The 24,589-nt window shown below is 43.5% G+C and overlaps 1 protein-coding gene across 3 annotated transcripts in view; it reads left to right on the top strand.

Moving 5' to 3' along the window:
• The window catches only part of LOC118371512 (uncharacterized), a 117,581-nt gene that overhangs the window by 57,508 nt on the left and 35,484 nt on the right, over positions 1-24,589 (top strand). The window contains exons 2-8 of one of the 3 annotated variants that reach the window (XM_052481888.1): positions 10,044-10,121; positions 17,962-18,143; positions 19,147-19,204; positions 19,944-20,031; positions 20,153-20,544; positions 20,691-20,879; positions 20,981-21,148. In XM_052481888.1, the coding sequence (XP_052337848.1) occupies positions 18,028-18,143; positions 19,147-19,204; positions 19,944-20,031; positions 20,153-20,544; positions 20,691-20,879; positions 20,981-21,148 (1,011 nt within the window). In that variant the 5' untranslated portion in view covers positions 10,044-10,121; positions 17,962-18,027. Of the gene's footprint in view, positions 1-9,979; positions 10,122-17,961; positions 18,144-19,146; positions 19,205-19,943; positions 20,032-20,152; positions 20,545-20,690; positions 20,880-20,980; positions 21,149-24,589 lie in introns of all 3 variants that reach the window. The other 2 variants (XM_052481887.1, XM_035756982.2) reach the window with 2 other exon arrangements.

The following is a 24,589-nucleotide window of genomic DNA, read 5'->3' as shown; positions in this document are numbered from 1 at the left end:
TCAGATTTTTACTGCGAAAGCTCCATGAAGTCAGAAATAGCGATATAATAAATGCCTTACTTTGAAGATCTCCTTCTGTTGGCACTCCAAAAGGTCCCAGCTACATCACAAATGGTCATTTTGTTCGATAAAGTCCTTCTTTATATCCCCAAAAACTCAGTTTAGCTGGCGCACTTCATTCAATAATCCACCGGTTCCCTTCCTTCAAAATGCATACAAATTGAATCCAAAACGTTACCAATAAACTTCTCCAAACAAGTCAAACAACGTTTATAATCAAACCTCAGGTACCCTAATACGTAAATAAACAATAAAATTCAAGATAGAGAATCGTTATTGTCTTTACCAGAGATAAACAACAAAGAGCGCGCTCTCATCGACGCGCATGAAAACACAACAGCTAAAATCGGAGCTACTTAGAAAAACTTCAAATTCTAGCTAATCTTTCTAAAAACAAGCCTGAAACTCTTTATAAAGACTGTTGACATCTAGTGGAAGCCCTGGGAACTGTAATCTGGGAGGTTTTCACCCTCATAATAAACATGACAGCCATTGGAAACAGTGATAGGCTGAATAATTTTTTTGTATGGTTTGTCCTCGGGTTTTCGCCTGCCATATCAGTTCCGTTATACTCACAGACATTATTTTAACAGTTTTAGAAACTTTAGAGTGTTTTCTATATGCATATCCTAGCTTCTCGGCCTGAGTAACAGGCAGTCTACTTTGGGCACGCTTTTCATCCAGTCGTCAAAATACTGCCCCCGAGCCCAAAGGTTTTAATTGGGGCCGATTTCAAGTTTTCATAACAATCAGTAACCAGCATTTTTGGACACCGATTATGGACGATTACATTGCACTCCACAAGGAGCCTGCGTGGCAGGCTGACTACCTATTACACGAGTGCAGCAAGGAGCCAAGGTAAGTTGCTAGCTAGCATTAAACTTATCTTATAATAAACAATCAATCTTAACATAATCTCTAGTTAACTACACATGGTTGATGATATTACTAGTTTGTCTAGCTTGTCCTGTGTTGCATATAATCGATGCGGTGCCTGTTAATTTATCATCGAATCACAGCCTACTTCGCCAAACGGGTGATGATTTAACAAGTGCACTCATGAAAAAAAGCACCGTCGTTGCACCAATGTGTACCTAACCATAAACATCAATGCCTTTCTTCAAATCAATACGAATTTCTTTTAACTTGGGAAATTGTGTCACTTCTCTTGCGTTCTGTGCAAGCAGAATCAGGGTATATACAGCAGTTTGGGCTGCATGGCTCGCTGCAAACTGTGTGAGGACCATTTCTTCCTTACAAAGACCTTAATTCATTTGCCAGAATTGTACATAATTATGACATAACATTGAAGGTTGTGCAAAATGTCACAGCAATATTTAGACTTGGGGATGACGCCTTTAGATAAAATACGGAACGGTTCCGTATTTCACTGAAAGAATAAACATCTTGTTTTCGAAATGATGGTTTACAATATTAATGACCGAAGGCTCATATTTCTGTGTGTTATTATATTATAATTAAGTCTATGATTTGATATTTGATAGAGCAGTCTGACTGAGTGGTGGTAGGCAGCAGCAGGCTCGTAAGCATTCATTCTAACAGCACTTTCCTGCATTTGCCAGCAGGTCTTCGCTGTGCTTCAAGTATCGAGCTGTTTATGACTTCAAGTCTATCAACTCCCTAGATTAGGCTGGCAATACTGAAGTACCTATTAGAACATCCAATAGTCAAAGGTATATGAAATACAAATGGTATAGAGAGAAATAGTCCTATAATAACTACAACCTAAAACTTCTTACATGGGAATATTCATGTTAAAAGGAACCATCAGCTTTCGTATGTTCTCATGTTCTGAGCAAGGAACATAAACGTTAGCTTTTTTACATGGCAAATATTGCACTTTTACATTCTTCTCCAACACTTTGTTTTTGCATTATTTAAACCAAATTGAACATGTTTCATTATTTATTTGAGACTAAATTGATTTTATTGATGCATTATATTAAGTTAAAATAAAAGTGTTCATTCAGTATTCTTGTAATTGTCATTATTACAAATATATAAAAATCGGCATATTAATCGGTATCGGCTTTTTTGTGTGTGGGCTCATCCAATATTCGGTATCGGCGTTGAAAAATCATAATCGGTCGACCGCTAGCAGACATGTTTTGGTATCCTTCTCCAGATCTGCGCCTCGACACAATCCTGTCTCTGACCTCTAGGGACAATTCCTTCGACCTCATGGCTTGTTTTTTTCTCTGACATGCACTGTCAACTGTTGGACGTTATATAGACATGGTGTGTGCCTTTCCAAATCATGACCAATCAATTCAATTTACCAGTGACAGGTACAACCACCACAGCAACTCTATCCACATCATACAAGTGCATTTATCATCAACTAAATCACCTGCTTAATGGTTGTAAATAATGAGTGAGACAGTGTCACATACTGTAGTGGAACCATGTACAGAATATTACAGTGTTATTAGATGGTATTAGGATGTGTGTGTGTGTGTGTTTTATACTGTGGCTTAGAGAATGACGTGGCAGCCATCAGTTGAAATGTCACAGGTAAAGCAACCCAGATATTCAGATATATGGTGGTGAGGTTTTAATGAAATGAAGATGAATCATTAAAGAAAGAATAAAAGTGTCTGTGTGTCTCTCTCTCTCTCTCTCTCTCTCTCTCCCTATTGCTCTAGTCTACTGTATTGCTCCCCCTCTCTCTCCCTCCCTCACTCTCTCTCCCTCTCTCTCTCTCACCCTCTCCCTATTGCTCTAGTCTACTGTATCGCTCCCCCTCTCTCTCCCTCACTCTCTCTCCCTCTCTCTCTCTCACCCTCTCCCTATTGCTCTAGTCTACTCTCTCTCTCTCTCTCTCTCTCTCTCTCTCTCTCTCTCTCTCTCTCTCTCTCTCTCTCTCTCTCTCTCTCTCTCTCTCTCTCTGTCTCTCTGTCTGTGTGTTTGATGTATGTTGGTGTCCCGCAGGGCCAGAGATTGCTGAGGACATAATGTGATTTCTCCTCTGCTGTAATGTGCTGCTGGGGGCCTCTGATGAACTCAGCTCACTGTGTTGTCATGTTTCCAGGCTTATTCTATATAATAATAATAATAATATATGCCATTTAGCAGACGCTTTTATCCAAAGCGACTTACAGTCATGTGTGCATACATTCTACGTATGGGTGGTCCCGGGGATTGAACCCACTTCCCTGGCGTTACAAGCGCCATGCTCTACCAACTGAGCTACAGAAGGACCACGAATGTAAATCTGTCATAGATTTTGTGCGAGTCACTGACCAATCTCCAAGTACTGTGATGACAGATTGATTTAGAGGTCAAGCATTTAAAGATGAACCAGGTTGCAGTTCTCCTTTCACTCTAAGGGACTGAATACACACACGCACGCAGGCAGGCAGACAGACAGACAGACACGGATGTTCTGCTACAATAATCACTTAGTGCGATGTGTGTTGATGTGATGACAGCGTGAGAGAGGACAGGGTAGCCTACACATCTCCAATTAGGGAAATTGCGTTGGAGGGCGTTTGGCCCCTTAATCCCAAAGGGAGAGGAGAGGGAAAAGAGGCTTTGGGGAATTTGCAGAAACCATTAAAGGATAACAACAGGCGGTAGCACCAGGGGCAGGGCAGTGGCACAGGGAAAGTGGCTGCTTCAGAGGCTGTGTGGCTGGGCTGTGGGAGACAGCAGGGTGGGGTGGTGGAGATGGGCCTGAATCTCACCAACCTCACTACTCACTGGACCCTTATGATCACTCGACTAATCATGCCTCTCCTTAATGTCAATATGCCTTGTCCATTGCTGTTCTGGTTGGTGTTTACTGGCTTATTTCACTGTAGAGCCTCGAGCCCTGCTCACTATACCTTATCCAACCTTTCAGTTCCACCACCCACACATCCGATGACATCACCTGGTTTCAATGATGTTTCTAGAGACAATATCTCTCTCATCACTCAATACCTAGGTTTACCTCCACTGTATTCACATCCTACCATACCTTTGTCTGTACATTATACCTTGAAGCTATTTTATCGCCCCCAGAAACCTCCATTTACTCTCTGTTCCAGACATTCTAGACGACCAATTCTCATAGCTTTTAGCCGTACCCTTATCCTACTCCTCCTCTGTTTCTCTGGTGATGTAGAGGTGATTCCAGGCCCTGCAGCGCCTAGCTCCACTCCTATTCCCCAGGCGCTCTCTTTTGATGACTTCTGTAACCGTAATAGCCTTGGTTTTTTATTGCATTTTAACATTAGAAGCCTCCTCCCTAAGTTTGTTCTATTCACTGCTTTAGCACACTCTGCCAAACCGGATGTTCTAGCTGTGTCTGAATCCTGGCTTAGGAAGACCACCAAAAATTCAGAAATTTTCATCCCTAACTACAACATTTTCAGACAAGATAGAATGGCCAAAGGGGGCGGTGTTGTAATCTACTGCAAAGATAGCCTGCAGAGTTCTGTCCTACTATCCAGGTCTGTACCCAAACAATTTGAACTTCTACTTTTAATTTGAATTTCTACCTCTCTAAAAACAAGTCTCTCACCGTTGCCGCCTGCTATTGACCACCCTCTGCCCCCAGCTGTGCTCTGGACACCATATGTGAACTGATTGCCCCCCATCTATCTTCAGAGCTTGTGCTGCTAGGCAACCTAAACTGGAACATGCTTAACACCCCAGCCATCCTACAATCTAAACTTGATGCCCTCAATCTCACACAAAATATCAATGAACCTACTAGGTACCACCCCAAAGCTGACACGGGCACCCTATATCATCCTAACCAACTTGCCCTCTAAATACACCTCTGCTGTTTTCAACCAAGATTTCAGCGATCACTGCCTCATTGCCTGCATCCGTAATGGGTCAGCGGTCAAACAACCTCCACTCATCACTGTAAAACGCTCCCTGAAACACTTCAGCGAGCAGGCCTTTCTAATCGACCTGGCCCGGGTATCCTGGAAGGATATTGATCTCATCCCGTCAGTAGAGGATGCCTGGTTATTTTTTTAAAATGCCTTCCTCAGCATCTTAAATAAGCATGCCCCATTCAACAGATTTAGAACCAGGAACAGATATAGCCCTTGGTTTTCTCCAGACCTGACTGCCCTTAACCAACACAAAAACATCCTATGGCGTTCTGCATTAGCATGGAACAGCCCCCGTGATATGCAACTTTTCATGGAAGCTAGAAGAAACCAATATACACAGGCAGTTAGGAAAGCCAAAGCTATTTTTTTCAAGCAGAAATTTGCTTCCTGCAACATCAAATCAAAAATGTTCTGGGACACTGTAAAGTCCATGGAGAATAAGAACAACTCCTACCATCTATCCACTGCAATGAAGCTAGGAAACACTGTCACCACCGATAAATCCACTATGGCTACTATGGCATGCTTTCCACCTGGCTACCCCTACCCCGATCAACAGCCCTGCACCCCCAACAGCAACTCGCCCAAGCCTCCCCCATTTCTCCTTCACCCAAATCCAGTCAGCTGATGTTCTAAAAGAGCTGCAAAATCTGGACCCCTACAAATCAGCCGGGCTAGACAACTTGGACCCTCTCTTTCTAAAGTTATATGCCAAAATTGTTGCCACCCCTATAACTAGCCTGTTCAACCTCTCTTTCGTGTCGTCTGAGATTCCCAGAGATTGGAAAGCAGCTGCAGTCATCCCCCTCTTCAAAGGGGGGGACACTCTTGACCCAAGCTGCTACAGACCTATATCTATCCTACCCTGCCTTTCTAAGGTCTTCGAAAGCCAAGTTAACAAACAGATTACCGACCATTTCGTATCCCACCATACCTTCTCCGCTATGCAATCTGGTTTCAGAGCTGGTCATGGGTGCACCTCAACCACGTTTAAGGTCCTAAACGATATCTTAACCGCCATCGATAATAAACAATACTGTGCAGCCGTATTCATTGACCTGGCGAAGGCTTTCGACTCTGTCAATCACCACATCCTCATCTGCAGACTCGATAGTCTTGGTTTCTCAAATGATTGCCTAGCCTGGTGCACCAACTACTTCTCTGATAGAGTTCAGTGTGTCAAATCAGAGGGCCTTTTGTCCGGGCCTCTTGCAGTCTCTATGGGGGTGCCACAGGGTTCAATTCTTGGACCGACTCTCTTCTCTGTAAACATCAATGATGTCGCTCTTGCCGCTGGTGAGTCTCTGATCCACCTCTACGCAGACGACACCATTCTGTGTACTTCTGGCCCTTCTTTGGACACTGTGTTAACTAACCTCCAGACGAGTTTCAATGCCATACAACTCTCCTTCCATGGCCTCTAATTGCTCTTAAATGCAAGTAAAACTAAATGCATGCTCTTCAACCGGTCGCTGCCTGCACCTGCCCGCCTGTCCAAAATCACTACTCTGGACGCTTCTGACTTCGAAAATGTGGACAACTACAAATACCTAGGTCTCTGGTTAGACGGTAAACTCTCCTTCCAGACTCACATCTCCAATCCAAAGTTAAAACTAGAATCGGCTTCCTATTTCGCAACAAAGCATCCTTCACTCATGCTGCCAAACATACCCTTGTAAAACTGACATCCTACCGATCCTCGACTTCGGCGATTTCATTTACAAAATAGCCTCCAATACCCTACTCATCCGTTTTGTCACCAAAGCCCCATATACTACCCACCACAGCGACCTGTACGCTCTCGTTGGCTGGCCCTCGCTTCATATTCGTCGCCAAACCCACTTGCTCCAGGTCATCTAAAAGTCTTTGCTCGGTAAAGCCCCACCTTGTCTCAGCTCATCTCTCACCAGAGCATCACCCACCTGTAGCATGCACTCCTGCAGGTATATTTCACTGGTCACCAATTCCAATTCCTCATTTGGCCCCCTTTTCTTCCAGTTCTCTGCTGCCAATAACTGGAACAAACTGCAAAAACTTTAATCACCAGCTGTCAGAACAGCTCACAGTTCACTGCACCTGTACATAGCTCATCTGTAAATAGCCCATCCAACTACCTCATCCCCATACTGTATTTATTTTTTAACTTGCTCCTTTGCACCCCAGTATCTCTACTTGCACATCTATCACTCCAGTGTTTAATTGCTATATTGTAATTACTTCGCCACTATGGCCTATTTATTGCCTTATCTCCCATATCCTACCTAATTTGCACATGCTGTATATTAACTTTTTTTCTACTGTATTATTGACTGTATGTTTGTTTATTCCATGTGTAACTCTGTGTTGTTGTATGTGTCATACTGCTTTGCTTTATCTTGGCCAGGTAGCAAATGTAAATGAGAACTTGTTCTCAACTAGCCTACCTGGTTAAATAAAGGTGTTCTCAACTAGCCTACCTGGTTAAATAAAGGTGTTCTCAACTAGCCTACCTGGTTAAATAAAGGTGTTCTCAACTAGCCTACCTGGTTAAATAAAGGTGTGAAAAATAAAATAAACAAGCCTACCTGATGTTAAATTTTCCTCAAAGGTCTCAAGTTCAGACCTTTATGCCTCACAGTTCATTGTTAAATAAACAGCTTCTTTCAACTAGCCTACCTGGTTAAAATAAATGGTGTTCTCAACTAGCCTACCTGGTTAAATAAACCTGTTCTCAACTAGCCTCCTGGTTAAATAAAGGTGTTCTCAACTAGCCTACCTGGTTAAATAAAGGTGTTCTCAACTAAATATGAAGCCTACCTGGTTAAATAAAGGTGTTCTCAACTAGCCTTTCCTGGTTAAAGCTAAAGAATGTTCAACAGGGCTCAACTAGCCTTTGGGCCTGGTTAAATAAAGGTGTTCTCAACTAGCACTACCTGGTTAAATAAAGGTGTTCATAACTGGCCTACCTGGTTAAATCCCAAGGTGTTCTACAACTAGCCTACCTGGTTAAATAAAGGTTGTTCTGAACTAGCCTTAAATGGTTAAATAAAGGTCTGTTCTCATCTTGCCTACCTGGTTAAATAAAGGTGTTCTCAACTAGCCTACCTGGTTAAATAAAGGTGAAATGAAAAATAAAATAAACAAGAATGCTGATGATGTTAAAGGGTTTTCCTCACAAGGATCTCAAGATAACATTCAGACCTTTATGTCTCACAGTTCATTCCCATTGACCTAAACTAATACAGCTTCACTTTCAAGGTCTGGGCTGACAGTGACTGACAGAATGTTTTGAATGGAGAAGACTGTCAGTGAAGTGACTACTACACCGCTGGAAAGTACACCTGTCACTCCCTGTCAACTCTCCCCTGCCTCCTGCTGTTTCATAGTGGTCATTGACAGGCAACACCACAGGTACATTTAGATCATCAGAGGGCTTTGGACATCACAGAATAACACCTGCAAATATGAAGCCATTTTCTGATCAACACTGATGTAGGAAACTCATCAGTCCCTGTCCTTTCCTTCATGAACTATATAGGGAGCTATAAGAATGTTCAACAGGGCTCATAGGCAATGCGTCATGCATCATTTGGGCTCCTGAGCGGCGCAGCAATCCAAGGCACTGCATCTCAGTGTGAGAGATGTCACTACAGACCCTGGTTTGAATCCAGGCAGTATCATAACTGGCTGTGATTGGGAGTCCCATAGGGTGGTGTACAATTGGCCCAGCGTTGGCCGGGGTAGGTCATCATTGAAATAAGAATTTGTTCTGAACTGACTTGCCCAGTTAAATAAAGGTTTAAAAGAATCACAAGCTCTGTACGTCATCTTGAGTTGTGTTGTGTTCTAGCTCTGGTCTTGTTTGTCAAAGGAAGCTCGTAGAGGAAGCCCTAACTTGTAGCTGTGGTTGTTCTGTTACACTGCTGCTGAATGCAACTATCTCATGTCTTGGTTCTCCGCTTTTGCATTTCTGCTGTTTTGAGTTTCCGGAGAAACACTTCCTCTCAAGGTGTTCTCAGCTCTAGGTCTGAGTCATAGTCTGCATCATCATCACCATCATCATCCGCAGAAGCATCACTTTCATCATCTTCACAACTGTCCTCCACCTCCTCCTAATTATAATCCTTGTTAAAACTAAATATAAATCAAATGTTCCAACATTTACCGAAACGAAAGCAGGATTACAGTACAGTATAGTACAGGATGCCCAGTAAGCTACAGTATATCCACATGTCCTGTAAAACGAAAGCAGGATTACAGTACAGTATAGTACAGGATGCCCGGTAAGCTACAGTATATCCACATGTCCTGTAAAACGCAAGCAGGATTACAGTACAGTATAGTACAGGATGCCCAGTAAGCTACAGTATATCCACATGTCCTGTAACATGTGAAATCCTCCAGAACACGGAACGGTTTCCTTCTCTATCTGACTGACGACAGAACAATCCTTTAGCAAGATCAGAGGGAACAAACATAGCGTGTGTGTGCATGTGGATAACATAGTGAGATGCTGTGTGTTGTAGGGTTAGGCGGTCCTACCGCTTCTGTACCATACCTGGGTATAAAAAAGGGGCGCTATTTAAAAAAATAAAATATAGGTAACAGGGATCTTGATCCAGGAGGGGATTTAATGTCTCTGCTTGAACCAAGAAGCTTGATCTTGACATTTAGCCCCTTAGCTAGCAAGTTAGCAAACCAAATACATAGCGGGAGAACTGAGCTGGATATCATTTATTTGACACATTTTAGATTTCTTCTAGTTACTTACCCTACAGTTATAATCAGTGACGTAGCACGTACCCCCGCAGCCCCTTCGAGTATTGAAAATCATACCGCCAGTATTTTGAAATACACAGTGTACGGTATATCACCCAAGCCTACTGTGTTTTATGTTATTCAGATGATTGCTCTTGTGGGGAAGCTGAAATGATACCTGCGTTTCTCCATGTAATATTTTACAAGAAACTGACAAAGACGGGGGAACAGCTGCCAATGACCTCCCTCTCTCTCCCCCTTCATCTCTCCCTCCCTCTCTCTTTCTCTCTGTCCTCTCTCCCCCACTCCCCCTCTGTCTCATCTCCCAGTCTCTCTCTCTCTCTCTCTCTCTCTCTCTCTCTCTCTCCCCCACCATATCTTGGTCCCATGTAGATCAGTTGGTAGAGCAGGAGAAATCCAAGGTTGTGGGTCCCACGGGGGACCATAACGGAAGTGTATGCAGTCACTGCTGTAAGTCCCTCTGAATATGAGCGTCTGCTAAATGACAAAGAATGTAAAAAATCTATCTCGATAACTGTTTTCAGCAGCTTCTCCAGCACTGGGTATGTCTTTCTGTCTTTTCCATAGGGGCTTTCCTAAGTGCTAATTCATTTGCTGTGCAGGGTCATGCAGAAAGAGTGGGAGGGAGAGAGAGATGAAAAGAGTGTGAGGGAAGAGGTAGGAAAAGAGATGCAGTTTTATCATAGAGAAACAGAAAACCACATACACTGTAGATGATATTACATACACTGTAGATGATATTACATACACTGTAGATGATATTACATACACTGTAGATGATATTACATACACTGTAGATGATATTACATACACTATAGATGATATTACATACACTGTAGATGATATTACATACACTGTAGATGATATTACATACACTGTAGATTATATTACATACACTGTCGATGATATTACATACACTGTAGATGATATTACATACACTGTAGATGATATTACATACACTGTAGATGATATTACATACACTATAGATGATATTACATACACTGTAGATGATATTACATACACTGTAGATTATATTACATACACTGTAGATGATATTACATACACTGTAGATGATATTACATACACTGTAGATGATATTACATACACTGTAGATGATATTACATACACTATAGATGATATTACATACACTGTAGATGATATTACATACACTGTAGATGATATTACATACACTGTAGATGATATTACATACACTGTAGATGATATTACATACACTGTAGATGATATTACATACACTGTAGGTGATATTACATACACTATAGATGATATTACATACACTGTAGATGATATTACATACACTGTAGATGATATTACATACACTGTAGATTATATTACATACACTGTAGATGATATTACATACACTGTAGATGATATTACATACACTATAGATGATATTACATACACTGTAGATTATATTACATACACTGTAGATGATATTGCATACACTATAGATATATTAGATACACTGTAGATGATATTACATACACTATAGATATATTAGATACACAGTAGATGATATTACATACACTATAGATGATATTACATACACTGTAGATGATATTACATACACTGTAGATGATATTACATACACTATAGATATATTAGATACACAGTAGATGATATTACATACACTATAGATGATATTACATACACTGTAGATGATATTACATACACTGTAGATGATATTACATACACTATAGATGATATTACATACACTGTAGATGATATTACATACACTGTAGATAATATTACATACACTATAGATATATTACATACACTATAGATGATATTACATACACTATAGATGATATTACATACACTATAGATGATATTACATACACTGTAGATGATATTACATACACTATAGATGATATTACATACACTGTAGATGATATTACATACACTGTAGATTATATTACATAGACTGTAGATGATATTACATACACTATAGATTACATTTACATTTACATTTAAGTCATTTAGCAGACGCTCTTATCCAGAGCGACTTACAAATTGGTGCATTCACCTTATGACATCCAGTAGAACAGTCACTTTACAATAGTGCATCTAAATCTTAAAGGGTGGGGGGTGGGGGTGTGGAAGGATTAAAACTTATCCTATCCTAGGTATTCCAGCTTTGCAGAGGTGGGGTTTCAGGTGTCTCCAACACCCTGGAAGGTGGTGATTGATCACCATATAGTATGATTACCTTACATACACTGTAGATGATGTTACATACACTGTAGATGATTATTACAACACTGTAGATATCAGGATCACCAACAGTACAAATGGACGGAGGGCCAAATAAAAAACAGTTGATTAGCTACAACACCCTGGCCAAGGGTATCAGGACTGTTCGAATGTTCATTGAAAAATTTTACCTCTAAATGACCCTGGCCAATAGTCTAGGATCACCATAATACTGAACCTACTGAAAACCTAACAAATATATTCCAATATGGCCAGATAAATAAAGCAAGTATTTTACTTATGGCTCTGTCAGTAATCTTTAATTTTCAACAGACACAAAAGACAAATTTCCTTTATATAAAAATCCCCATAACATGAACATTAAATGAAAGAAACCCTATTCAAGGCACCATCAGTAGCCTACTGATTTTCTATTTGGCAAAAGTGGGCTAAATTTACTTCAAAGAAAAAAATCAATAAGTACTGATTACCTTTCTATCATCCCCTGGCCAAGGAGAAATATTTTTAAAATATAATTGGAAATACAATAAAATAAAGTGCAAAAATCTGATTAATCAAAAACAACACCCTGTTTAAGGAGTATCAGGAACATGCAGTGAAAACAAACCCTAAACTTTAACTTTTAAACTTGAACTGAGTAAAAACTCTAAATATGTGATTGCACAGTAATGTTCACTTGTTTGAGGTTGAGGGTGATACACCCATCTTTTCCACACCCTGGCCAGTTCATCAATGTTCTGATTACCTACAACACCCTGGCTCAAGAGCTGAGGAAATCACCATCAGTACTGATTACCTCTAGTGGCCAGGTGTTCAGCAGTACAGTACTGATTACTGTGTGATGTTTTGTTCAAGTTCATCAAAGAAAACAGTTGTTCACAACAGGTATGTGCTGCCAAACATAAGGAGTTCACACCATACAGTACTGATTACCTCTACAACACCCGGCAACGTTTGAGCAGCCTGGATGCAGGATCAGCTGGGGCATTGTGTCGGGAGGAATCGGGCGAACTCCGTAGATTACACCCACTGCCGCATATTTTGCCCTCAGTGCATCATTGCATTGGAGGTCAATCAACTCCATTTGGAGGTTTGGTGGTGAGCTTTCCTCGTCAACAGGCAAATGGGTTATCAGGATCACAACCTGCTTTTTTGTGCTTCAAAGTCAGCAAATCGGCGATTACGAAAGTCAGCGGCAAGCATACCTATTTTATCAGCCAACTGATGCGCTCTACAACACACTGGTAGAGAGTTCTCTTTCATGGTCTGGCAGCTGGGAAAGTGGCTCAAATTTTCTTTCCGCATCTGTACGTCTCCCACAGAGTCAGTTTGGTTTTAAATGCCTTCACTGTACTGTACATATCAGAGATGACACGATCCCATACCCTGCAGCTGCAAGTTCATTGCATTCAGATGACTACAGTAATGTCACACAGAAAAGCCATTTCACATCAGAAAGAAACATTTCGTCTCGGAGTTGTGTTGTGTCTTTCCCTTTGCTGTCCAAGAACAGACAAATCTCCTCACCCTGGCCAAGGAGTATCAGGAAACATCTTTGAAGCACCTTTCCCTGGCTTAGCCATCGCACCTCTGTGTGATAAGGCAAATCACCATGCTCCGATTTCTAACTCCGTCAGAAATGCCTTGAACTGGCCAAGTGATTCAAACCTTTGGCTCTGATTAAAACAACTGGCCAAGTGATGATGCCATCATTACTGATTACCTCTCCATTTTCAGGCTTTACCGCACAGTACTGATTCCTGGTGTATGATACAATGATAAGCTGTCAGCTCACCTGTCGCGTTTTCACCTTGCATCTTTTCCCCCTGTATCTTCAGGATCACCAGTCCTGATTACCTGTGTCCACACCCTGGCAAGGTGCTCAGGATCACCATACAGTCAAACCCTACAACACCCCAAGGCAGCTCCATCTACATTTACACATCTTGACACCTCTTCATACAAATCATGCCCAAGGAGTATCAGTGCCATGCATAGGACGTAAAGCCAAAAACTCCTCTGTCACGATTACTTAGGCTGGAGTCCAGGATCACCATACAGTACTGATTACCTTGACAACTGGGCAATGTCAGGAAATGTACTGATTACTCTCAACACAGGCCAAGGAATATGCAATGAAATCTTTTACCTTTTACAACACCCTGGCTCTTTTCAGATTGATGGACAACTGGTCTACTCTACAACACCCTGGCAATGGTGTTTCTGCTACAGACTGATTATTTAAAAAGAGTTGCCTTTTTTCTGGGCAAACTTCTGGCCAAACTTTAATCATGCATACAGTTTTTACCTGAAATCCCCTCCGTAAATGGCAGGGCTCATTTACAGTACTGATCTCTTCTGCCAAAATAAAACTGGCCTTGACAACACCCTGGCCTTGTGATTTACAGTACTTTTTTACAACAGAGCCTGGCCAGATTTGAGGCACCATACAGTACTGATTACCTCCTCTGCCTTTTGTAGCCTTTGTTCCATGTCCATATTCTGATTTTTGTCCGCGTGTTTCGTTTCATAATGTCCCTGGCCAGATTATACTCTTTCAGATACCAAGGAGTATCAGGATCACCCACACTTTCTCCACACACCCTGAAGACACAGGATCAGGTTTTACCAGCTACAACTCCGTGAACAAATACTCAGACTCCCACCTTGTTTGAAACCCCTGGCCAAGGTTCTCAGGATCCACCTTCCTGATTTGCCATTTTTGATGGGTATCTGGATCAATTAATTTTACTGTTATGCTGACAACTGCTGGCCAATAAATATTGAAATGAAGCAGCCTACTGATTACTCTACAACACCCTGGCCAAGCATTATGGGAAATACAGTACTGATTACGTGTAAAACACCTGGCCAAGGGCTGCAGGATCACTGCGGTCTGCGGGCAACACCCTGGCCTAATAATAAATCAAGATCATCCCAGGGGCCGTAAACACCTTCTGGCCAAGGAGTATCAGGATGTGGCCCGTACTGGCCTTGACACTGACATATGTGCTGTAGATGATATTACATACACTATAGATATATTAGATACACTGTAGATAATATGGTGTATTCTGGAATTCTCTCTCTCTCTGTTACCTGTCTCTCCCTGGCTGTCTCTCTCTCTACTGATTACTCTACTCTCTCTCTCTCTCTCTCTCTCTCTCAGCTCTCTTACTCTCTCTCTGTCTTTCTCTCTCTCTCTGTCTTTCTCTCTCTCTCGCTCTCACTCTATCTACTCTCAACACTCTCTCTCAGGATCACTCTACTGATTACTCTACCTCTCTCTATCTCTCTCTCTGTCTTTCTCCCTCTCTCTATCTCTCTCTCTCTCTCTACCTCTCTATCTCTCTCTCTGTCTTTCTCTCAACACCCTGTCTTTCTCCCATACTCTGATTACTCTCAACACCCTCCAAGTTTCTCTCTCTGTCTCTACAGTACTGATTCTCTCTCTCTCTCTGGCTGTTTCTCACTCTCAGTCTGATTACTGTTTCTCACCCTGGCTCTCTCTCTACTGTTTCTCTCTCTCCCTCTCTCGGATCACCATCTACTGTTTCTCTCTCAACACCCTCTTATCTCTCCATCTCTACTGTTTCTCTCTCTCTCTCTCCAAGGAGTCTCTGGATCACCATACTCTGTTCTCTCTGTTTCTCTCTCTCTATCTGTCTCTCTCTGTCTCTCTCTGTCTCTCTCTCTCTGACCTCTTTTTGCTGACTGCTCTTTTGTCATTCATGTCCCTGGTGTTCAGCTTTCCTACTAATCCAGTGGTTTGGTCACGTCACTGATTCACTGACTGTGTGGTGAGTGTGTATGAGTTTGTGTGAGTGATTACCTGTGTGGCCATGAGTTTGTGATGCATGCGTACTGATTTGCTGAAAACAGTGTAAGTTATCAACATGAAACAGGCAAGCGGATTGTCCAGCTTTGCGTGGGTTTTAATTTCATTGGGGAAATAGGGCATTACCTCTACAACACCCTGGCCAAGGAGTATCAGGATCGCCATACAGTACTGATTACCTCTACAACACCCTGGCCAAGGAGTATCAGGATCACCATACAGTACTGATTACCTCTATAACACCCTGGCCAAGGAGTATCAGGATCACCATACAGTACTGATTACCTCTACAACACCCTGGCCAAGGAGTATCAGGATCACCATACAGTACTGATTACCTCTACAACACCCTGGCCAAGGAGTATCAGGATCACCATACAGTACTGATTACCTCTACAACACCCTGGCCAAGGAGTATCAGGATCACCATACAGTACTGATTACCTCTACAACACCCTGGCCAAGGAGTATCAGGATCACCATACAGTACTGATTACCTCTACAACACCCTGGCCAAGGAGTATCAGGATCAGCATACAGTACTGATTACTGCTACAACACCCTGGCCAAGGAGTATCAGGATCAGCATACAGTACTGATTACCTCTACAACACCCTGGCCAAGGAGTATCAGGATCACCATACAGTACTGATTACCTCTACAACACCATGGCCAAGGAGTATCAGGATCACCATACAGTACTGATTACCTCTACAACACCCTGGCCAAGGAGTATCAGGATCACCATACAGTACTGATTACCTCTACAACACCCTGGCCAAGGAGTATCAGGATCACCATACAGTACTGATTACCTCTACAACACCCTGGCCAAGGAGTATCAGGATCACCATACAGGACTGATTACCTCTACAACACCCTGGCCAAGGAGTATCAGGATCACCATACAGGACTGATCACCATACAGATGAGGGTTGGCTTTTTCACCAGAAATAGAAAGGGAAAGAGGATACCTAGACAGTTATACAACTGAACGCCTTCAACTGAAATGTGTCTTCCACATTTAACCCAACGCCACTGAATCAGAGAGGTGCAGGGGGCTGCCTTAATCGACATCCACGTTTTCGGCACCCGGGGAACAGAGCTTTACTGTTTACAGAATATGTGTGTAGTCAAATCAAATCAAATCAAATTGTATTTGTCACATACACATGGTTAGCAGATGTTAATGCGAGTGTAGCGAAATGCTTGTGCTTCTAGTTCCGACAATGCAGTGATAACCAACAAGTAATCTTGTGTGTGTGTGTGTGTGTGTGTGTGTGTGTGTGTGTGTGTGTGTGTGTGTGTGTGTGTGTGTGTGTGTGTGTGTGTGTGTGTGTGTGTGTGTGTGTGTGTGTGTGTGTGTGTATCATAAATACGTGTCTGATGAAGTGTGTTAGACTTGTCAGGATGTAGGCCACTACATCAAAGGAATCACTCTACTTCTTATTGAGACAGAAAACAAAGATATTGTGCCAGCAAATGAAATGAAGCACTCTGATGGCCAGAAAGATTTGTCTCATGGTATCAACTGGACATACTATTTGGGGATTCATCATGTGTATTTTTGTTCAACCTATATGAGATATATCACTCACTACACGAGAATACAATGACTAGTTTGAGAAAACAGGTAGTAACATGGATGAAATCCTACACGTTTCTGTGGGATGGTAGCTGGCTTAATGTATATGCTTTGGATTATGGAGAGAGGGAGTGTAGTGTAGGTGAAAATATGTCATCTCCTGTCCAAAAATGATGCTCTATGTGGAGCACATTGCAGCATGTTTCTCCGTTTTCTATTTGTGAACATGCACTTGTGGTAGTGAGCCCGAAATAGAAACCGGAATCACAGACAGACGCTCAAGCACACATACCCCTCTGCTCACCTAGCTCTCTGCGACACTGTTTCTGTTCACCACTGTTGATACAGTATCTGTCTCACCCTCTCAAACTCTCTTACTTTCTCACAGATTTCCGGGGTTGTAATCGTATCACACTTTCAAAAACCTCCTCATATCAAAAACCTCCTCATATCAAAAACCTCCTCATATCAAAAACCTCCTCATATCAAAAACCTCCTCATATCAAAAACCTCATATCAAAAACACATCCTTTATTTAACCAGTAATACATGAGGCCTGTCAAAAGTAAAAATAGCGAAAACAAAGTGGATCCTAAACATAGTTTTTCTTTCTTTTCCCAACCCCTCCTCTGCAGGTTTTCCTGAGCACCCTCTGTCTGTGAGTGTGTGTCTGAGTGTGTGTGTGTCTTAGTGTGTGTGTTATGGCCTCTGGGACGGACGACCCATACCGTAAGATGCTAATGCTAGGGGCCATCGCTGCGGCGTCAGCCTTCGTGGTCACAATCTTCATCGTGGTGGTCTGTGTGGGCTGCCAGAGGTGAGAGGTCACTGCCAACACATTTGACACATCTCACAGATTTCTCTCTCTCTCTCCCAATCACTTTTTCTCTCTCTCTTATCCCTCTCTCTACCTCTTCCTAATCTCCTCTTTTATTTATCTCTCCCCCTCTCCCATCTCACAATGTCTGTCCCTCCTCCCTCCCTTTCCTCCTCCCCCCCCATCCCACCCTTCGTGCGTCCTGAGAAGAGAATGTGTGATGAATGTTAATGGTTTGTATTGTCAGATCAGATCAAATGCTCTTCCTAGGACAGTGGAGAGGGCAGGTCACATCCACAGTCTAGGGAACAGGGCTCCCTCTCGCTAGACAAAAGCAATGGAACACAGTACGGTGTGGTTCTTACAGAACCTTCAGGAACTAATGAGACTCAACCCTCAGTGGCTTTGTTGCCAGGGGATATGCACTGTGACCAGACATAGAGATGTACAGTAGCTCAATGTTAAGATTAATGTTAAGGAATCTGTAAATGTAACCAATAAAATAAATATGTTGATGTTGCCACAAACTGTTTGGATAAAAGTCTCTTCTTTACTCTTTTTAGTTTGGTAAACAATTTATTGTTCTTGTGCCGAACTCCTGCCTCCAATGTGTTGTTATAGTGTGACAGTCCTGTGGGATGTGGAGGTGTAGACACCTGCCCACTGTTCCCCAAGGGTAGACAGAGCTGAGAGGTGTCTAGAGAGGGGTGATGTGTCGTGGGCTGAAGAGAGAGACCCCTGAGTCCCCGGGGCATCTCAATGGTACTAAGTGAACTCTGCAAGTGTGTACTGTCGGTGCACATGTGCATCTCCTCTCCTTCATCTTCGCTGAACTGAAATCAACAGTCTCCCATGGTTACAGAACGTTCCCAGAGCACCAATAGTAACGTGTGGAAATGTGTTCAACCATGAAGGAATGTTTACTTCTCAGCTCTGAGTGAAACTCAGCAGAGACAGGGTTAATAATGACATAGTAGTAATCACTGTTACTTCGTGTCCCAAGGAAAAACAAGACCAAACATCCTGTGTCCAATGGAGAGAAGGGTACCTCAGTAGAAATGGTGAGTTATCTTCACTTCCCACGCGGCCCCCTTCTCTTTTCCTCACCCCTTCTAAGTCCTCATTTCATGTGTATGTTTTCTGTTGTGTGTTTCAGACCTACCACAATCCCTTCACCGTTATTTGTTATCGACCCTCTCAATAAATTGCATTCCTATTTCCTGTCACATGACTTTGAGTGCTCACTCCACCACCCAGCATAAAAGTTTAAATACTTTTCACCCTTATTTTTAGCAGAAGGTGGGAACCAAACAACAGTTATTTCAAACACATCGAGAACCACCCTGTAGATGACCAGTACATCCATCTGACCAGTCTCTATGTACTTATCTCTGTTTCTATCTTCCCCCTCTCTCTCTCCCTCTCGCTCTCTCGCTGTCTCCCTCTCTCTCTCTCTACCTCTCTCTCTCTCCCTCTCTCGCTATCTCTCTCTCTCTCTCTCTCCTCTCTCTCTCTCGCTGTCTCTCTCTCTCTCTCTCTCTCTCTCTCTCTCTCTCTCTCCCTCTCCTCTCTCGCTCTCTCGCTGTCTCTCTCGCTGTCTCTCTCTCTCTCTCTCTCTCCCTCTCTCTCTCTCTCTCTCTCACTGTCTCTCTCCATCTCTCTCTCTCTGTCTCTGTCTCTGGTTCTCTCTCTCTCTCTCTCTCTCTCTCTCTCTCTCTCTCTCTCTCTCTCTCTCCCTCTCTCGCTCTCTCTCTCGCTCTCTCTCTCTCTCTCTCTCCCCCTCTCTCTCTCTCTCTGCAGGGTGCTCTCCGTCAGCCCAAGAACAGTTCCATGAGTAAATCTGACACCAGGCTGCATGAGATCAACCGCCTGCCTTGCAACGGCAACAGTAAGTAACAATACTAACAATCAACTGCCAATAATTTGAAAACTGGCGGTACATAGCAGAGATGGAAACTATGTAACAATGACGGGATAATAAAGGTCCCCCTCCTTCTCACTCGCTCTAGGTGGGGGTAAGAATCGTCCAGCCAGTATGGACCTGCTCCTCCTCCACAGCCGTCGCTCCATGTCTGACCTCCGCCCACCCCTGGTCCGCCAGCTTCCCCAGATCCCCAACAGACCAGTGGGGAAGGGAGACCCCGAGGGGGGAGACATTCGGGGGGGAGGAGGAGACGGGGTCAGAGACCACACCTACACTGAGGTGGGAATCCGGAATTCACCCGTCCGTTGCCTTGATGATGGGCTGTATGAGGTTGTAGGGGTTCGAGAGGCAGACACGGTGCCCCCCGCTCCCCCTCCCACGTCGGCCAACACCCCGGCAACACTAAGGGCTTCACAGAGCCCCAATGGGACCCGAACCAACGTGGTCCGAAACGGGAATGGGAATGGAAATGGGAATGTGCGTATTTATGCTATGAAAGCTACCCAATAGTGAACGCCTGCCTGTAAAAATGACTGTTATTTTTGTTATTTCGCTTTTTTTGGTTGGTCCAACGGAATAACAAGGACCTTTCACTTCTGTGTGTTTGTGTGTGTATCTGACAGGGGAAGGGCAGAGGGAACGGCAGAGGGGCTGTTAATGGCTGTAGCATTCTTGGTAGAGGAGGAGGGAAGGGGCCCAATGGTGCTAACGGTGTTAACGGATCTAGCGGCTCGCTCTTGTCCTCCCTTCCCTCCCTGGCCATTCAGGACCCAGTAACGGCAGAGTACGCCTCCATCCGGAAGGTCAAGAAGGTAAACAGTGTTTTTACAACTGCTTTCCAATGGTGCTCTGGAACATTATATGAATTTTATATGAATTTGTACTCGTTTCTAATTAAATTTAATGTATTAAGGTGAACAAGGCATCGAAGAACGAGATAGGGAACACAGAGTCAGATGACCAATCAAGTGTCCAATCAAGTGTGGGAGAGTCACCCTCTGCCCCGCCCCCTCTGCTGCCCCGCAGCCAGGAGGTTCCACGGAAACAGCTGGAGCCATTCCACCTGCACGTCTTCCCGAAGGTACTTATGGACAGAGATTCTGTATATATGGTGTAATTCTTCACCAGCTTGTGCTGATAGGTGGACAGAGATTCTGTATATATGGTGTAATTCTTCACCAGCTTGTGCTGATAGGGGCAGCAGGTAGCCTAGTGGTTAGAGCGTAGGGGCGGCAGGTAGCCTAGTGGTTAGAGCGTAGAGACGGCAGGTAGCCTAGTGGTTAGAGCGTAGAGACGGCAGGTAGCCTAGTGGTTAGAGCGTAGGCTCGGCAGCTAGCCTAGTGGTTAGAGCGTAGAGACGGCAGGTAGCCTAGTGGTTAGAGCGTAGAGGCGGCAGGTAGCCTAGTGGTTAGAGCGTAGGGGCGGCAGGTATCCTAGTGGTTAGAGTGTAGGGTCGGGTTAGAGCAGGTATCCTAGTGGTTAGAGTGTAGGGGCGGCAGGTAGCCTAGTGGTTAGAGTGTAGGGGCGGCAGGTAGCCTAGTGGTTAGAGTATAGGGGCGGTAGGTAGCCTAGTGGTTAGAGTGTAGGGGCGGCAGGCGGCCTAGTGGTTAGAGTGTAGGGGTGGCAGGTGGCCTAGTGGTTAGAGTGTAGGGGCGGCAGGTATCCTAGTGGTTAGAGTGTAGGGGCGGCAGGTATCCTAGTGGTTAGAGTGTAGGGGCGGCAGGCGGCCTAGTGGTTAGAGTGTAGGGGCGGCAGGTATCCTAGTGGTTAGAGTGTAGGGGCGGCAGGTATCCTAGTGGTTAGAGTGTAGGGGCGGCAGGTATCCTAGTGGTTAGAGTGTAGGGGCGGCAGGTAGCCGAGTGGTTAGAGTGTAGGGGCGGCAGGCGGCCTAGTGGTTAGAGTGTAGGGGCGGCAGGTATCCTAGTGGTTAGAGTGTAGGGGCAGCAGGTAGCCTAGTAGGGGCGGCAGGTATCCTAGTGGTTAGAGTGTAGGGGCAGCAGGTAGCCTAGTGGTTAGAGTGTAGGGGCGGCAGGTATCCTAGTGGTTAGAGTGTAGGGGCGGCAGGTAGCCGAGTGGTTAGAGTGTAGGGGCGGCAGGCGGCCTAGTGGTTAGAGTGTAGGGGCGGCAGGTATCCTAGTGGTTAGAGTGTAGGGGCAGCAGGTAGCCTAGTAGGGGCGGCAGGTATCCTAGTGGTTAGAGTGTAGGGGCAGCAGGTAGCCTAGTGGTTAGAGTGTAGGGGCGGCAGGTATCCTAGTGGTTAGAGTGTAGGGGCGGCAGGCGGCCTAGTGGTTAGAGTGTAGGAGACTGAACTGTTGCACTGAGGTCCTGCTGGAAAGTTGGGATGAGCTGGAGGATGTTTACTCTCACAAGGATGGTCTCCTTTATGGGGTCCCTGTCAGCATCAAGGAAAATAGGGGCGGCAGGTATCCTAGTGGTTAGAGTGTAGGGGCAGCAGGCAGCCTAGCCTAGTGGTTAGAGTGTTGGTCTAGTAACCAAAAGGTTGCAAGAGCAAATCCCTGAGCTGACAAGGTGAAAATCTGTCAATCTGCCCCTGAACAAGGCAGTTAACCCACTGTTCCTAGGCCATCATTGAAAATAAGAATTTGTTCTTTACTGACTTGCCTAGTTAAATAAAGGTTTAAAAAATATTAACCTGTCAGTTCTACCATTTATCCACCAGGGGGAACTATGTCCTACAGATTGTTCTTCTTTCTACTCATTATCCAGTGTTTGAGCTCAGAGGAAGAGTATAATGTTTACTGTTCATTTTTGATTGTTTATTTGACTTGTGTTTATGATTTATTTCACTTGCTTTGGCAATGTAAACATACAGTATGTTTTCCATGCCAATAAAGACCTTTGAATTGAGTTGAATTGAGTAGATACGCTCCATCCAGGTTGAAGTTTCCCAAACCACAACTCTAGCATCAAATCACCCTAATCCCAATCCTAATCTTAACCATTGGGAGGAAACATGTGAAACTGGCCTTAGATCAGTGTGTAAGGAGCAGTTCAGGGCCTGATCTTAATCACTATTTCCAGCCACATGAGCACAGCCTCGAATGGCCTTACAGTATCTGTCAACATTACTAAAAGTCAGGTCCTCACAGATTATGTCTAAAGGGATGACAAACTATCCATCTTTCATTCTTTAGCCTATTCTTTGTTAGGCTATGTCCCACAGACATGATTCAATCTCATTGTTAAGTGTGCCCCGGGCTTGATATCACTTTCTAATCAGATAAGCCTGTTGGAAATAGTGTTTATAAACAGTCAAGGCCAATTTGGGGGCTGCAATGAAGGAGGGAAATGGAGGGACAATGATTGGATAAAGATCAAACTTTTTTGGCAGTCCTACCTGTTTTTACTCACTGTCTGTGTGTGTGTGTGTGTGTGTGTGTGTGTGTGTGTGTGTGTGTGTGTGTGTGTGTGTGTGTGTGTGTGTGTGTGTGTGTGTGTGTGTGTGTGTGTGTGTGTGTGTGTGTGTGTGTGTGTGTGTGTGTGTGTGTGTGTGTGTGTGTGTGTGTGTGTGTGCGTGCGTGCGTGTAATTTGCTCCGTCACACATTTGGATAGATTGATGTTATTTTAGCGGTGGGTCTGTGATTTTGTATATGATCTACTTATTGTCCCACATGATGAAATCAGGGGAGGGGACTGTGGATCTGTGTCCATCCATCCGTTAGTTCGTACGTTAGTCACACACGATATCTCAGACAGCACTGGACAAATTTTGACAAACCTTGGGTGAATGATGCTTCTTGCCACAGAGAGCAGGCATTTGAAGAATCTAAAATATATTTGGATTTGTTTAGCACTTTTCTGGTTACTACATGATTCCATATGTGTTATTTCATAGTTTTGATGTCTTCACTATTATTCTACATTGTAGAAAATAGTAAAAATAAAGAAAAACCCTTGAATGAGTAGCTGTGTCAAAACATTTGACAGTACTGTATATATATATATATATATATATATATATATATATATATATATATATATATATATATATATATATATATATATATATATATACAACTGTGTGTGCATTATTGTGTGTCGTCTCACACTCTCTAGTGTGTCCTTGAGAGAGAGCTTGTTTTTGTCTATTTAGTGTGTGTGTGTTTTGGAGAAAGCCAGTGAGCGTGTTCTCTTGTTTGTAGTCATGTTGATGCCTATGTACTCTGTGTGGACGTGCTCCATAGCGCGTGTGTGTGTGCGCGCGTGCATGTGCGTGTGTGTGTGTGAGCCTGCGTCCCCGCCCTTCTCCTGCTCTGTGGAGGACATGTTGTGTGAGTGGCTAGTGAAGCTGAGGGGCCGATTAAGCAAGAGCCTGGCTGGCTGCCAAGTCGTGTGTATTCTTGTGTGTGCAATCGTTTTTTAGAATATAAATTATACCTGTAACTATGAGATTGTATTAACAAGCACAATTAACAAACTTCTCAGGAACTTTAATGAACTTAAATTGCGTTTACTAATGTTGCTCATAAAAACATTCATAAATCACTGAAACCATAAATG

The sequence above is a fragment of the Oncorhynchus keta genome, chromosome 27, assembly GCF_023373465.1.
Source record: "Oncorhynchus keta strain PuntledgeMale-10-30-2019 chromosome 27, Oket_V2, whole genome shotgun sequence".
NCBI lineage: Eukaryota > Metazoa > Chordata > Actinopteri > Salmoniformes > Salmonidae > Oncorhynchus > Oncorhynchus keta.
Note: the sequence above shows the minus strand (reverse complement) of the source record. Positions and strands in the feature narration are given on the sequence as shown.